This window comes from Anser anser, assembly GCF_964211835.1.
Source record: "Anser anser genome assembly, contig: SUPER_W_unloc_3, whole genome shotgun sequence".
Lineage (NCBI taxonomy): Eukaryota > Metazoa > Chordata > Aves > Anseriformes > Anatidae > Anser > Anser anser.
This window is the reverse complement of record NW_028154229.1, coordinates 812,180-828,578: the sequence shown is the minus strand read 5'-3', so window position 1 is coordinate 828,578 and position 16,399 is coordinate 812,180. Positions and strand designations below refer to the sequence as shown.

General features: G+C 43.2%; 2 protein-coding genes across 2 annotated transcripts in view; one reads left to right on the top strand and one right to left on the bottom strand.

Annotated features, from left to right (window-relative positions):
- The window catches only part of LOC310888897 (katanin p60 ATPase-containing subunit A-like 2), a 175,572-nt gene that overhangs the window by 46,076 nt on the left and 113,097 nt on the right, over window positions 1-16,399 (bottom strand). The gene's annotated exons all lie outside the window — the stretch shown is intronic.
- On the top strand, window positions 5,470-14,144 carry LOC310888918 (immediate early response 3-interacting protein 1). Its single transcript, XM_083852558.1, has 3 exons — window positions 5,470-9,007; window positions 11,376-11,477; window positions 12,303-14,144. The coding sequence occupies exons 1-3, from the start codon at window positions 8,917-8,919 to the stop codon at window positions 12,356-12,358; spliced, it is 249 nt and encodes an 82-aa protein (XP_083708684.1). The 5' UTR covers window positions 5,470-8,916; the 3' UTR covers window positions 12,359-14,144.

Sequence of the window (16,399 nt, the reverse complement as noted above, 5' to 3'; positions counted from 1 at the left end):
ATTGCAAGGGATAATGTGGACTCTAGGAATTCAGTGGAAATTTCACACTCCTTGGCATCCTTCCTCTTCTGGAAGGGTGGAGAGGATCAGACAGTAAAGAAGCAATTGACTAAGTTCTGGAAACTCAGCTTCCCTAAACAAAGTGCTTACCTTTGGCACTTCTCCAAATTCAAACCGCACCAAGAAAAGATGTGGGAGTTTCACCATATGAAATATTATTTGGATTGCTGTACATGGACAAAGGGAATGAATTACCTCAAAATAAGACAAAAGATGCTTTTCTTAAGAACTATATACTCGGGCTGTCGTCCTCTTTGTCATCTCTCAGGACCCGTGGACTGTTAGCTCAAACCCCACCCTTGGAAGTCCTGATCCATCCATTCCGAGCAGGAGATTGGGTTCTGATGCGAACATGGAGAGAATTGAAACTGCACCCTGAGTGGGACGGACTGTTCCAAGTGCTCCTGACTACTGAGACGACAGGAAGAACGGCTGAGAAAGGGTGGACTCATTCCTGGGTAAAAGCATCAGTTAACCCTGATACCTGAGAGACTGCATTAACAAAGACTTTTAAGGTTAAAACTGTTAAAACTATCTATTGTAAACCTTTAACTTCTCCTTAGAAGAATTCTTAATGAATTAATGAGTAAAAGGGATTGAATTACACAGAATTGGAGTGTTTCCAGGGAACACTCCCTGGAAGCGGGAGAAAGGGGGGTATTTAATCCCCACCAGAAGAATCCTTATTAGTTTGTGATTTTTATTGTTCTACTCAATTATTATTTCTTAGTTATTATAGGTGTGTATATATACATAGAAATGATGTATTTTAGGTTTATCTTAGTAATACCTATTCTCAATGGATTAGCGATAGGATGGAGGGAAAAACCAACATTTCCAATTAATCCAGGACATCTCTCAAGTTCTGTCTCGAAATAATTGTTGGATTTGCAACCAGATGCCTAGAAAGATTGAAAAGGCCTTGTCCCTGACTGCTATTTCCAGCAGCAACTGTGTCTGGATTCTCTAGATTTCTAAAAATGACAGATCATACATAGTCCTGGGAAGGAATAGATTTTGAAGTTGAGCTCCCTACACATAATCCTGGCTAAAATATACTGTGTTATCAAAGGTGCCTTTTAAACAACATTGATAGTGTAAGGATGGTCCAGCAATTCGTGCCACTAAGGGGTTTGAAGGGTTAACATTGAGGCCTGGGTTTAGGCGAGAAGAGAACAAAGGGATTTCTTCAGAGAAAAACTGCTGACTTTGCACGAATGTGCAGTAACTTCTGACAGCCGGCCAAGAGACCACTAGATAAGGAGGAAGAATATGAGCCTCCCCGTCCGAGAGGCCCCCGAGAGACTAACAGAGACTGATAAGCAGGCGCACCTGGGAGGACTTCGGATTTGGGAAACCAATTATAATAACCCTGCCTCTTCTAGAAGTTGTAATGAATATGTATTAGCCTAGGAGCATAAAAACCAACCGCCTTACGTAACAGGTGTGTGTCCTGGTGGAGCAGAGACTCCCGGCACACCCAGCGCTGTTTGCTTGCCTCTATTCATTTAATAAATTGTAAACTTTGATTGTAATCCTATTTGGGACTCAGTCATTTATAACAACTGGGGGCTCGTCCGGGATGGTCTTGGTTCCTGAATTCTGACTTGATCTAGGAGGGGCGCCCCCACCATTTGGTGGCTCCTGTTTGAGTCAGGTCGGGACTAATGCCATCTGGAACCTGAATAAGGGCAAGCAAAGATTTAGATTTTTTTATGAGCTCCCTTTGCCGGCTGCAGCACTATATTTTGCCCGTAATTCTGCGCGCGAAGATCCGAACGAAGACGACGGAGTCGTAAGTATTTAAGGCATATACCGTTCAGTTGGGTTGGATTCGGTTGCCTGTGTGTGTGTGAGAGTGTGATTGAGACGGAACGTAGTTCCGAAGCGATTGTGGAGGTCTTCTAACCGCAGTTCCAATCTCCCGCGAGGGACTTGGCCACTGAAGGACCGAAGCGATTCCTATAGGATTCGTGGGTGGGTGATAGGTCCTAAACCCCATGCAAGACACTCTCACTAAGGCAACCAAGGGCTGTAGGAATTGCCACAGTAAAATTCCTAGATGGGTCAGACAAAGTCGAAGACCCGGGACCAGAGAAAAGGGAGCAAATTACCAGACATACCACCAGAAAGTCCATTAGGGATAATGATTAGAAATTGGAATGATAGGGGCCCCAGAAAAGGAAAAAAGAAATTAAAAATGGTTCAGTATTGTATGACAGAATGGCCAAAGGAGCCTTTAAGACCACATGTCTTTTGGCCTATTTTCGGATCCTTTGAAGACTGGGCTTGCCAGGCCTTAAATATACATGTTAATTCAAAGGAACCTTTTAGCCAGGAGGAAAGTGATTATGCAGGATTATGGATCAGGACCTCACGTCCTTTTCCAGCCTCAATATTTACACTAAAAGCAGACGAGAAGTTTGAAGAAGAAGAGAACAAAAAAAGAAAAAAAATAAAATAAAAAAATAAAAAAAAAGGAAAAAGAAAAAGATGATGAATGGGAGTCATTGGATAACCTACCACCTCTATATCCTAACAATCCATCCCCGGTGGTACATCTTGTAATCCTATTTTGTTCTTAAATGTTTTGACTGTGTCAAGGAGGAAGGTGGGAGCATTATCTAAGTAACAGTTTAGAAGTTTCGGTATATTCGCGGTGGTGTTTAGTCAGTTTCCCAAGTATCAGGGGAGAGGGGCTGACTGATTATCAAAGTGGTAGAACGGAGAGTCACTTCTTTGGTAGTTCGGGCCTGAGCCCTGGGAATTTGGTAAGAAGGGGGAGAGAGAATTTATTTAGGCATCAATACCTTTTTAAACCCCCATCTTGACGGATACACAGGAGTGATTCCTTGTTTTGTGTAGGCTTACTAACAAAGTGCATGAGAAAAATTAGCATTCGGCTTGAAATTCGGTATTGTTGAAATGTAAATTTTGTGAAAAAGGTGGTATTGTTTGTCTAGAAGACAGAAGACTGAGTGCTTCTGGTGTTTTTCCGAAGCCCTGTGGATTTATGATTGGAACGGGGCTCATCAATAATCTGAAATAGTGAAGTTTGTATGTGGAAAGAAGAGTTTAATCCCAGAGAACTGGGACATCTGGGAAGAAGATTAGGAAAAGATAGTAAAAGCCTGCAATAAAAAGGTTTGCGTGGAAATTGAAACAAGGGACAGTAACTAATATAAATAAATAAAAGGGAATGGGAAATCAAGGAAATGGGTAAAATCCAAAACAAACACGTCCTAAAAAAAAAAAAAAAAGCCTCCTTGGGTGCATATTGGCACATTGGAAGGATATTGTTAGAAATGGGGGCACAGAAAGCAAGAGGACTTTCACTAAGTATTGCAATCAATGGTGGCCACTATATAAACTAAATGGTCACTTTATGGATCAATCGACTATAACAGTGTCTTGGAATTAATGTTGTTTTTGAGGAGAGAAGGAAAATAGGATGAAATGTTGTATACTGATATGTTGTTTCAGCATCTTGGAGGGAAAAGGTTTGGAATTAAGTTGGCCCCTGACTGAGCCTTTGGTGTTGGCATTAGAAAAGTACAGGCTGGAGAAAGATAAAGGAAGTGTTAAATGGGTTGTTGAAGGTGTTAAAGGTTGTGTGGCATGTAGTATTTAACAGAGCTGTTTGAAGTTGAATGAGCAGGGAAAGAGGATGTAGGAATGCTAATAGTTCCGCCTCAACCCGAGGCTGAGATCTCTAAATCGCGGGCGTGAGCCCTCTGGGGCAGAGGGACCGTGATGGGTCCGAGAGAGTTGTCATGGAAACAGAAAAGCAGCTAACTCTCAAAACAACCTGAGTTCCTGTGTGAGCTCAGATTGCCAATGGGACCGCTCAGGGAACTGTCAATGATTGCATTCCCCTGACCGACCCCCTCACTGAGACCCTAATCACCCCGGAAATTATGTAAATACCAAAATCTGGTTAAATTGGCTATTGGGAATTGAGAATCTGTTCCAACAAGGCCCATAAGAAACCCCTATGGAATTTATGGAATTTTTGAATTTTTGGACCAACTTTGAAATGCAATGAGAAAAAAAAAATGGACCTGGCTTTAAAAAAAAAAAAAAAAAGAGAGAGAAAGAGAGAGGCAACTGGCTAGCCTCTTCCCAGGGCAATCCGCCCCTGATATCAGAAAGAAATTGTCTTAGGCTGCAGGACAAACTTACAACAGTCAGGAATGACGGGGACCTGGGGCATCTATCCTAGCAGGTCCACTAGTTGAAATAAAGCTAGCAAACGAAGACAGAGGCTTGAATTTTTTGTTGGTTATGGGAGCTTCTTTCTCTGTGTTAATTAGGCTGTAAATGTAATAGGAGCAACATATTCAGTGTTAAATAGTTTAAAAGGACGATTAGGAACTAAGACAACTGCAATAATTGGAGCCACAGGGAAGGAGGAGGAACGGCCATTCTTACAACCCCTTGATTTGCGTTTTGGGGGTAAGGAACTAACCCATGAATTTTTGTATGTACCAGAATGCCCGATTCCACTCTTGGGACGGGATCTATTAGCCAACTTAGATGCAACAATAACCTTTGAGGATGGAGAATTAATAATGAAGGTACCTGAGTCCAAAGTAGGACAAATCCTAATGATCAAAGATAAACCCTTTGTTAATATTCCAAGAGAAGTAGAAAATGCAGTTATACCAGCAGTATGGGAAACAGATGTACCAGGGAAGTCGAAACTGGCACAACTGGTAAAGGTGGAATTAAAGGAAGGAGCCAAACCTGTTTGAATCAAACAATATCCACTTAAGATAGAAGCTAGGCAGGGGATAGTGAAAATTATTGACAAATTTCTCAAATATCAGATTCTGGAAGAATGTAAATCGGAATACAATACTTCAATTTTTCCAGTAAAGAAGCCGAATGGGGAGTATAGATTTGTACAAGATCTTAGAGCAATAAATGAAATAACAAAGGATATTCACCCGGTAGTAGCTAATCCTTACACATTGTTAACATCTGTGAAAGGGAAATATAAATGGTTTACCATGATAGATTTAAAGGATGCTTTCTTTTGCATACCTCTTGATAAAGATAGTAGAAAATTATTTGCCTTCAAATGGGAAAACATATTGAAGTTTTTGGACCACATATGGTAACAACCGTTTTAGAACAAAAGGGGGGGGGGGGGCACTGGTTATCACCCAGCCGGATGATGAAATATCAGGCAATACTAACTGAACAAGATGACATAACCTTGAAAATGACTAACCGGTTAAATCCAGCAGTATTTCTAGGAACTGTTCCAGGATCACCCCGAAGGGCTGAATGGTAACACAAGCTCTGAAAGTGGGCCCAACCCCATGACTGAAGGCGCTTCCCACACTCTCAAGATTGGACGGCGAAAAAGGATAAGAAATGCTATACTTCCTGGTATTGTTTTTACAGGGGCAATTGGGCCATGGGCAGGAATGGAGGAATAACTTTTTCACTTTGGGGGAGGAAGTGGCCAAGGCCTTTAACCTTAGTAACTGCTGGATTTGTGGAGGACCAGGGGGGAACTGAAATTGGCCCTGGGTAGCAGGCCCAGTTGAACCCAAGTGGTGGGTCAGTAACTTGAGCGAAGTTCATAATGGGACGCAATTTTGGAAAGAGGAAGGAGGTCCATGGCAGTTGCACTCGTCAGCTCGGGGTGTATACTGCTTGAACAGAACAGGAACAGTGGCAGTGGGAAAAAGCATTTGCAATTGGACTCTGTCCCCCGGATATGATTGTACCGATCCTGGATGTAGTCCTATAAGCTGTACAGCACGTAGTGGGAAATGGAACGCCACACATGTTCAGCTGAGAAATGGGACTTGGCTGAAATGCTCATATAGAGAATTTTTTGGATCCGGATGTGAAACTGTGGCAAGAGCACAAGCGGGGGGACAATTCGATGGTCGAATCTTGAGCTGTCAGTGTGATAACACCACTAAGGAATAGCATGTGGTGCGGGTCTATCGTTGGAAATGGCAGAATGAGAATGGGAGGCGAGTGTTCTTTAGGAAGGAAATCATTTAGGAATAAGATTATATGATGACCTGAACAGAATGAAACGATCTATTGATACTTCCTTAGCTGGGGGTAGTGCCCAAAAGAGGGGAAAGGATGAATGGCCTCCTGAAAGAATCATACAGCATTATGGGCCAGCTACCTGGAACCCGAATGAGTTGGTATCAGGAGCCCGAGAACCTATTTATAATTTGAACCGAATAATTAGGTCGCAAGCTATCCTCGAAGTTGTAACCAATCAAACAGCAACGGCCTTGGATCTTTTGGCTGATCAATCCACTCAGATGAGGAATGCTATCTTTCAACATAGAATGGTCTTAGACTATTTACTAGCAGAAGAAGGGGGAGTGTGTGGAAAAATGAACGATTCTAATTGTTGTTTACAAATTGATGATAATGGAAAAGTGGTCAAGCAGATAACAAAGGAAATTAGGAAGTTAGCCCATGTCCCATTACAAACCTGGAAGAGTATGGATTGGGATTTCTTTTCATGGTTGCCCGGTGGACCATGGGTTAAAAGGATGTTATTTTTATTTTTATGTGGTGTAATGACATTATTGTTTATACCTTGCTTTACGTTGTTGATATGGCGAATAATAAATAGCACCGAATTTGTGATGACTTCGGTGGAGAGAAAAGGTGATGTGTCGATAATGATGCTTAAGAAGTGGACACCCTGAGAACTGACTGATGAAATCCAATTGTTACTGACAAAGGTTGAAGAAGAGACACAAACTGATGATATTAAAAAAAAAGGGGAGGAATTGTAAGGAATGGTCCAGCAATTCGTGCCACTAAGGGGTTTGAAGGGTTAACATTGAGGCCTGGGTTTAGGTGAGAAGAGAACAAAGGGATTTCTTCAGAGAAAAACTGCTGACTCTGCACGGACGTGCAGTAACTTCTGACAGCCGGCCAAGAGACCACTAGATAAGGAGGAAGAATATGAGCCTCCCTGTCCGAGCGGCCCCCGAGAGACTAACAGAGACTGATAAGCAGGTGCACCTGGGAGGACTTCGGATTCGGGAAACCAATTATAATAACCCTGCCTCTTCTAGAAGTAGTAATGAATATGTATTAGCCTAGGAGCATAAAAACCAACCGCCTTACGTAACAGGTGTGCGTCCTGGTGGAGCAGAGACTCCCGGCGCACCCAGCGCTGTTTGCTTGCCTCTATTCATTTTATAAATTGTAAACTTTGATTGTAATCCTATTTGGGACTCAGTCATTTATAACAATAGAAAACTCAGGGGGCAATAGTACTGACCCTGGGTGTGGAAATATCCATGAAGTAGGGAACAATCCATACTGTACTGAATATGGTAGCCACGGGAATGCTAATATACATAATGCACACCAGATACAACATGAGGATCCTGTAACCGGATGGCCTGTCCTGAATGGCAAGGAGCGGTACTGGCTATGTGGCAATAAAGCCAGGAAGGTGTTGCCCCTAGGATGGAAGGGAGCTCGCACCCTGGAGGCAATAATTCCAAATGTAACTATTATTGAAGACTATTATTGAAGCCCCCTTGAGACCACACGCAGAATTAAGCGGACTCCAGATAATCTTCTAGTAAAATTCTCTAGCATTTCACAGTTTTGCAAGGTGGTTTTTACCTCGGTTAGGGGTGAGTGAATTAGAAAATGCTATTGTAAATATCTCAGCTATAATTGAAGAACTAGAAAATAAGTTAGATAAGTTTGCAAAAATAGTACTCTAGAATTGAATGGTATTAGATTTATTAATAACCTCATAAGGAGGAGCGTGCACTGTAATTAATACTAGTTGCTGTATATATGTAGATCAAATGGGACGAATTTGACTGATCTCAAAAATATTTGGGAAAAAAAAAAACAAAAACACAACAAGATCTTACATAGAGTAGTTCAAGATGACACTTCCTGGGGATTTAGAAACTTTTGGGAGAAACTAACTTCATGGTTACCTGAATAGAATTGGCTCAAACAACTATTTGTTGGTATTGTAATAATAATGGCATTGTATATCTATCATCCCCCGTGACATCCAAAGAAGAATATTGCACCTTAATGTTGGAAAAACTCAAGAGTGCGGTATGTGAAGAGGTGCAAAAACAACGATAGAAGTAAGAAAAGAAGAGGGAGGAATTGTGAGAAACTAAGTTGTGTTTTTGCAGTAGAGAACTAATTTTCTGTATTCCAAGGTAGTTGTGCAGTCATAATGAGAAACGCTAAGTAGATAAGCGGACAGTAGAAGGCCTCACTGTTCCAAAATAAGGTGGAAGCTTGAGAAAAACAGGATGAGCAGTGTGAGAACAGTAAAACAAAGATCACAGGTTCTCAAAACATAAAAAAGGGGAAAAAAAAAAGGGAAAAGGGAGAAATTAAAGGGTTGAAAAAAAAAGAAAAATTGTGCATACATGGTATAGAGGAGCATCGAGTAGCTTGTGAACCTGTAGTACTCAGCCAATGAGGAAACAGGACAAATCAGGTGTCGGGTAATAGGGAATAAAAGATTATGATTTGTTTACTAAAATGTGCTCCTGATTGACAGGACGCCCGCCATTGCAATCGCGAATAAAATACCTTCACAGAAGATCCTGTCTGAAGAAAATTATTTGAGATTTTTCTCACAGTAGGATGATAGTTGGACCAGACGATCTTGGAGAGCTTTTCCAATCCTAATGACTCCATGATTCCCTCAGGCTGCGACACGGGGCCCTTTTCCCCCACAGCCACCCTGTTGCCGCCCTGGCAACGGCGGGGCGGGGCCGCCATTTTGTGTCCGCCTCAGCGAGGCCTCCCTGCTCCTCCACCTCCTGCTCGGGCGTCGTTCCCTCCCCTCGGCGCGGCGCGGTCATGGCGTTCACGCTGTACTCGCTGCTGCAGGCCGGGCTGCTCGTCGTCAACGCCATCGCCGTGCTGCACGAGGAGCGCTTCCTCCGCAACGGTGAGCAGCCGTTATCCTGCCCGCCCCCACCCCACCTTCAGCGCCGCCACCCCCGGATCCCGTCCCCCCACCACATCCCGGTCCCGGGCCCCGTCCCTGAAGATGGCCGCTGGGCTCCTGCCGCTGCTTTGTGTCCCCTTTTTCGTCTCCCTTTTTGTTGTTTCCCTCCCCTTCTCCCCTGTGTGTTTCTGTGCTGTTGCTTCTGCTTTGCACCGTTCGGTGGAAGGGACCTCTGTGGAGTCACGCTCTGCTTCCCACTGCACCCAATGCTGGATATCACCGGCATTTAAGAGCAAAAATAAACAACCAACAGAAACCAACCACAAAGCACAGAAAAGCCCCAGACAGCCAAGATGTTCAGTGTCCCAGGAGATGACCTGAGATGGAGATGACCTGTTACCCGAGAAGGTTGTTATAAATGACTGAGTCCCAAATAGGATTACAATCAAAGTTTACAATTTATTAAATGAATAGAGGCAAGCAAACAGCGCTGGGTGTGCCGGGAGTCTCTGCTCCACCAGGACGCACACCTGTTACGTAAGGCGGTTGGTTTTTATGCTCCTAGGCTAATACATATTCATTACTACTTCTAGAAGAGGCAGGGTTATTATAATTGGTTTCCCGAATCTGAAGTCCTCCCAGGTGCACCTGCTTATCAGTCTCTGTTAGTCTCTCGGGGGCCGCTCGGACAGGGAGGCTCATATTCTTCCTCCTTATCTAGTGGTCTCTTGGCCGGCTGTCAGAAGTTACTGCACATTCGTGCAAAGTCAGCAGTTTTTCTCTGAAGAAATCCCTTTGTTCTCTTCTCGCCTAAACCAAGGCCTCAATGTTAACCCTTCAAACCCCTTAGTGGCACGAATTGCTGGACCATTCCTTACAAGGTGAAGATGATCTCTCATCCAAGGTTTCCTGATGAGGTTTTCCATTCTGTGACTCCTCACCCAGAGTCCTGGTTGCTCTGAGTCAGGCCGAAGCGAGAATTTGGGCAGGAGCGCTGTTTCTTGGCCCTTCTGCGTGCCCCCCGGTGGGACTCAGCTGGGGCTTTGGTTTTGCTTGGCCTTTCCTGGAGCTCTAGGAACCCCAAGATATATGGGATGATGGAGGGGTCAAGCCCCTCACTGAGCCCGTGTGAGTCTTGGGAATAACCCCAGGTTCATCCAGGGGGGAGCACAGCACCCAGCCCGGTGCTGGCAGAGCAAGAGAGACAAGGAAGGAAAAAGGGGTGAAAGAGAAGGAAATCACTCCCAAGCTGTCTCTGGAGGAAAGAAACTCACAGGTTGCACTGTGCAGCTCTGCACAGGGTCAGTCCCTCCTATGTCTGCCCTGCTCATCCCCAAATGTGTAAGGGCTGTGAGCAGCGGGACCAAAAATACGCAGTCCCATTGCCACTGGGGGACGGTGCTGTGCTCTGTCTCCTTGTAGCTCGTCTTCCCACAGCCTTGGCAGGGAAGGCTTCTCATGCCCTCCTGTTTTTGTGTTTTCCTGGGGTTTTGTGTTTTCCACTCCTGTTGGTGTGGCGGCATTTCATACCGAAGTATAAAACCTGCCTCAGTGCTTGCTTTATGTTTGTCTGTGCTCAGAGAATTAAAAATGTCCCTGTAGGCAGTCTGCATGATTTATAGAAAGCCATTTTAAAGCTTCTGATGTTTTGTTAGTGACTCCTTGTGCATCCTGACACTGTTTGCCTTTAAACGTCACTACACTGAGCAAAGCCAATTCAGGCTGTTTTCAGTGGCACACAGCTCTGCTGTTCTTTGACAGGCAGGCCAGCCACAGATAGCTCATCTCTAAATGTTCCTTCCCATTGCAATGTTTGTCAACACTGGCTCAGTTGCTGAGCTGCCACCCAAAAAGTTTCTGAGTCGTTTCTGTAGCACTTCAGAAAATCATCGTCCCAGTTTGGAATTTGTTCTGTTTCCATCATGTAGCTCGTTTCTGAAGTGTTGCTTCATACCCAACAATTACTTGTTCTTTTATCTTCTGGTAAAGGCCTGTGAGCAGATGTAGGCAATCTTTTTTATATTATTTTGGTGGGTGCTTTTCTGAAGTCCAAATAAACTCACTTGGTTCTCTGGCATGCAGAGAATAGTAGTATATTAAAAAGGTAAGGGTTTCCTTTGCAGAAACACTGATCTGTTGTTACCATTGTGTTCATTAAGATGTTTAACAGTTTGTTGTATATTGTTTCAAGCAATAGAATCTGAAATGAAGCTAATTGGTTTGTAGTTTGTCTTTCTAATGTTAGTGATAAACTCAACCATACTCAAGATAGATCACTCGTTAATATCGCTGATAGGGTTTGTTGAATGGCTTCGTGGTTTTTTTTGTTGTTGTTGTTAACATGGCTGCCTATTTTTATGTGACACAGTTGGCTGGGCAAGTGATCAAGGGATTGGAGGATTTGGAGAGGAACCAGGAATTAAAGCACAACTAATGAACCTCATTCGATCTGTACGAACTGTTATGAGAGGTAAGATGACAATGATCGTTTGTTTAAACTCTCATCTGTGAAGTTTTGTTTCTGTGCTTTAATGAAATAATGCCGGCATGTGTCTCTTTCTTTTACCAAACAGCTGCTCTTTCTGCTTGTCATCCAGTCTGTCCTTCTTTTGGGTTCATGCATGGATTCTCTATAGGAAGGTGCATGTTGCAGCATGCTGCGCTTATGCTCTAAGTTTGTTGAAGTGTAAAATGTTCCCTGCTTTCCAGGCAGGGCCGATTTGGACATCTGCCTCTGGCTTGTGGTGCCACTGTTGCATCTTACCTTTTCCTGGGGTCTGGGGGGAAGCTTGGTATGGAACAGGTTCACATTGGCTCAGTGCAGTTTTATGTGAAGTACCAGGTGAGGGAAATGTAATTCTTGGGATTCTTAAAGGTAAGCCCATGCTTAAAAGGATGGGGGGGGGGGGGGAGGAATGCTCTTAACTTATAAGTTACCAATAGTTTTTCCACTATAAAGCATACCAAAATTCATTTTATAAGTGAAGATAAACAGCAAGTAACAAATCTTACTTCGTGGTGGGCAAGACAAGTAAAAACTAGTACATTTCTTCTAAATCGTAGTAAAAACAGGGACAGAAAGAGACATTTTCATTTGGAGAAAGGGATATTTGAGCCAAAGTTAAGAGGCGATAAATATTTGTACTGTTGCTTCCTACTAGCTTTTAGAACCCTAGGCTGTGATCCTGAATTCCTTCCACTAATCTTGGTCCTGCATAGGAAAATGAGGTGTATTTTTTTTAAACTTCTGCTCCTTAGAAGGTGGTCTCCAATTACTCTTGTTCTTTCTCTGCAGTGCCATTAATAGCAGTGAACTCCGTTACCATTGTGCTCCTCCTGTTGTTTGGTTGAAGATACCTGTTGCAAAATCTTTTGGACATCCAAAGAAGCAAGTTGCTAGCCATCACTGCTCTGAGTTTTCTGGGATCCAGCACAGTTTAGCTGTCAGTTTGACATTCAACTTAAAATAATAAAGACACTGTTTCTATTTATCCTATTTCCTAATGTTCACTTTCAGTTTCATTAAACAAGAAAATGGGATCAATGCAACAGTGCTGCAAATATACTGGACTGTGACAAGTTCTGTTGCTGCCTGTTAATCGCGTTGACTGTTAGAGCATGTGTCATAATGTGTTGCAATGAGTATCGATAGGATGCGGTTTTTAAATGTCTTGTTACTCAGGGATGAATTTCCTTCAATATACTTCCCAAATTATTCCTAAATTAAAAAAAAAAAAGTGATTTTTATTTCAGTTACTACCACAGTACTATTTACCACAGACCTCATTGTGGTCTACAGCTTCCTCACGAGGGGGAGTGGAGAGGCAGGTGCCAATTTATTCTCTTTAGTGACCAGTGATAGGACCCGAGGCAATGGTGTCAAGCTGTGACAGGGGAGGTTCAGGCTGGACATCAGGAAGAGGTTCTTCACTGAGAGGGTTGTTGCACACTGGAACAGACTCCCCAGGGAAGTAGTCACTGCACCAATCCTGTCAGAGTTTAAGAAGCGATTGGACTGTGCACTTAGTCACATGGTCTGAATTTTTGGGCAGACCTGTGTGGTGCCAGGAGTTGGACTCAATGATCCTTGTGGGTTCCTTCCAACTCGGGATATTATATGATTCTATGATTTAAGGGAATATGGATTAGGCTCCAAACATGTTAAAAATTACTGAAGTCTCGTGATAGCGAGGGAGATAAAACCAGATGGGTAAATTTCTGATTCGATTCAAATTGGAAGCAGAGTGTTCTTGGTTTGACTGAGACTGTGATTTTTCTCTTGGTGTTCGATAGCCTTTTCAAATAGGTAATGTTTGGTGTGAAGCAGATAAAAATAGGTGCGACTGCTATGCAAAATCTAAAAATCTGTATGTAAACCGAGGCGACTGTGTTTATTTAGCAGGTGGTAGTAGCGTTTAGCATTTGTTACTGTTCTGTCAAGCATTGTTTTTTATTTTTTTTCTAAATGTGTTAAACCTGCATGGTGAGTAGTGTGTTGGAAGTGGGGAACCATTTGTATTATGAGTTTCTGGGTAATGTGGGAGAATAATGTTTCCTTTTCAAATTCTATTCTTTGTTTTTTTAAAAAAAGGCAAATTTGCAGACTCATCAATTGCTGCTGCTGCTTCTCCCCCTCTCCATCTGCCTTTGTTCATTTAACAACTCGCTGAAACTATGGGTATCATCTTGTAGTTCTTTCATAGAGAATATTGTTAAGGCCTTTGGCAAGGATCTTGCCTCAGTTATGGCTGCTGGGTTAGGTCCTGTGTTAAATAGGCTGGGTTTAAGATTACTGATCCTCAGATACCTTTTTAGAGAAGTTAGACTTTTTATGTCTTTTCTGTTCAACTTTGCTAAAGTGTCTTAAATTGTTTTAGCTTATTTTTCAAGTGGAGAAGGCCAAAGGAAACCTAGCAGTTTCATTATTTTTAAACAGCTTAGTTTATCGTCTCTTCTTCTGATGTCTTGATGACTAAAGCGTACATTGTTGTATACAAAGATAAATCTGTAAAATGTATAAATGAACTTAATGATCTCCAATTCCAGTGTTTTGCAGAGCAGACTATATCCAGAAGGAGAGTTTATATTTCCTTTTTTTAGTGAAAACCTGTAAATAAATTTTGAATTTCTAAGTTAAGCACTCTCTTTCATAATTCAGTCTATATCCGTGTACAATGGAAGTATCTCAAAACTCAACTTCATCCTGCTCCAGGTACCGAAGTCACTGTTCTTGCATGAAATACTTTTTTTCTTATCACCATGGTGCTTATTCATACCAGCTTTGCTATGAAGTTGTATTTTGGTCTGATGTAGCAAAGCCAGTGAGCCAGGGTAACTGGCCAGAGGCAGAACAGGATCATGCTAGGTTCTAGGGTAGGTAGATCTGTTATAAAGTATTCCTCAGAGTAATTTTTGTGTAATTGAGAGCTGACTAGGGTATAGTCTGGATCATCTATTTTCTTAAATCTGTCTTTTCATGTTAACTGGATAGCACTTATGTGGAACAGATAAAATGTGGATAGCCAGTGTTTGAACTGTGCTGTGTTGCACTTTGATGCTTTGGCTACTGATTGTCGAAGGTGCGCTGGCCAGTGGTAGAAAAGCAGTGGCAGATTTATCTATTGCTGATGCATTGGGTTGGAACACTGAGCTGGTCTGAGGCACTGCCTGCACATCATTTCCTCTTCATCTGATTTGACTGAAAACACCAGTTCTTATGAAAATAAAAGATTACAAGCAGCAGCTTTAAAGATGGGTAAAAACTGATTTCTCCCTTCCTCCTGTCCTCTCAGGAAAGCTGAAGCCTCAACGCATGCCTTACAGCCCAGGGAGCATTTCAAAATCTATTTGATGCGTGCAGTAGGAAGAAGCAGTAGCTCTGTGCAGCAGGAATCCTTCACTTGAGGCAAAACAGGGACAGTTTTACCTGCTGGCTGCAAAACAGTGATACAAAGTGGGACAGCAGCTGGAAATCAGATCTCCAGGTAATGAGAATGGAAGAGGGCAAGAAGGTAGACAGCAAATGAGCAGGGAAGGAAGGATTGCAGAGAGCTACAGCAGGGGAATAACTACACTGCCTCCTTGTGTGGCTTTGAGCTGAAGTGCCTACTGTAACAGGAGGTTTAACCCAGGCAAAGCACTTCCTCACTTTTTTTTTCTTTTGTATTAGCCTCCTACTTGCAATACCTGAGTTTTCCACCCCTAACAGGTGACTGTGCTGTAACTGCCCTCAAACCTGGCCGGGGCTCAGGTTCTTCGCTAACAGGAACACGGAGGAAAGTCTCCACCTGGCAAGGAGCTACGCCTGCGAAGGGGCCTGCACTCCAGTAGTCACTTCAAAGCACAAAGAGCGTTCTCGCTCGTACCTGGCACAGAACTGACAATAACCAGAACAGAGCAGGATGAAGACTGTGACTTCCCACCATAGAGTAATTGCCGGATCGTTTCTAGGAAGCATTTGGAAACAGAAGAAGCTTTCACAGCACCAGAGCGCAGTTTGGTGGTTCCTAGTGTGGCTGGCTGGATTTAAAATGAACCTTGGGGGACTCTTTTGAGTCTTTAGTACAACTACAGGCAAGGATAATGGACTGGTTCTGTGTGCCTGTAAAGGTTTTGGAGGGCATGGCAATAGGTGAAGGGAACAGTAGGAAGGCAATGGGTTTGTACGCTCACAAAGGAGTCTCGCATTCAGTTTGCCTGTGATATTCCCCTGCAAGGGGTAGTAGCCGATCCAGCTGTTCACCTGCAGGACAGAGGGCTCAACCGCCCATGAGAGGAAAGGGGCTGGACCCTTGTCTCAGCTCGAAGCAGAAGGAGGCATCTGCCCCCAACCCCCACAGTGTCCCTGGGTAATAGACTCAAGGCTCTTGGGCAGGAAAAGGATGACAGTCTGGACAGTAGTCAGAACCCAGGCCTCAAGAAGCATGTCAAGAATGAGGGAAGTACCATGCAGGGATGCAAGACACGGACTCCTGATGGCTCTTGAACAGGAGACCTTTATTGCCCTTTTCCACTACTACATATACTTTCCCCGTAGCCCCACGTGCTGTCCACGCGCCTGAATCTGTCTTAAAATTGGTTAGAGACCCTCAGACACGCGCCTTGAGCTAGCCAGCAATTGGCCACTGCCCAAAGCTCATCTTTAACACTGCAGCCAATTTACTTTATCTCGACCTTGCTCAAGTTTTTGTTTCTACCGCTGTTTTCCTCATTATCTCTAACTCAGGGATGTGTGAAACAGCACAAAGCTCCCTGTGAATTCCTTTCCCACAATTCCCCCTTTTTTATTTTCAACCAACCAAATGCTTTCTATAGATTTTCCTATCAATCACCACAGACATTGCAATAAGCAAGGTACAATAAGCAACAGAGTGAAAATCACATGCAGAATTA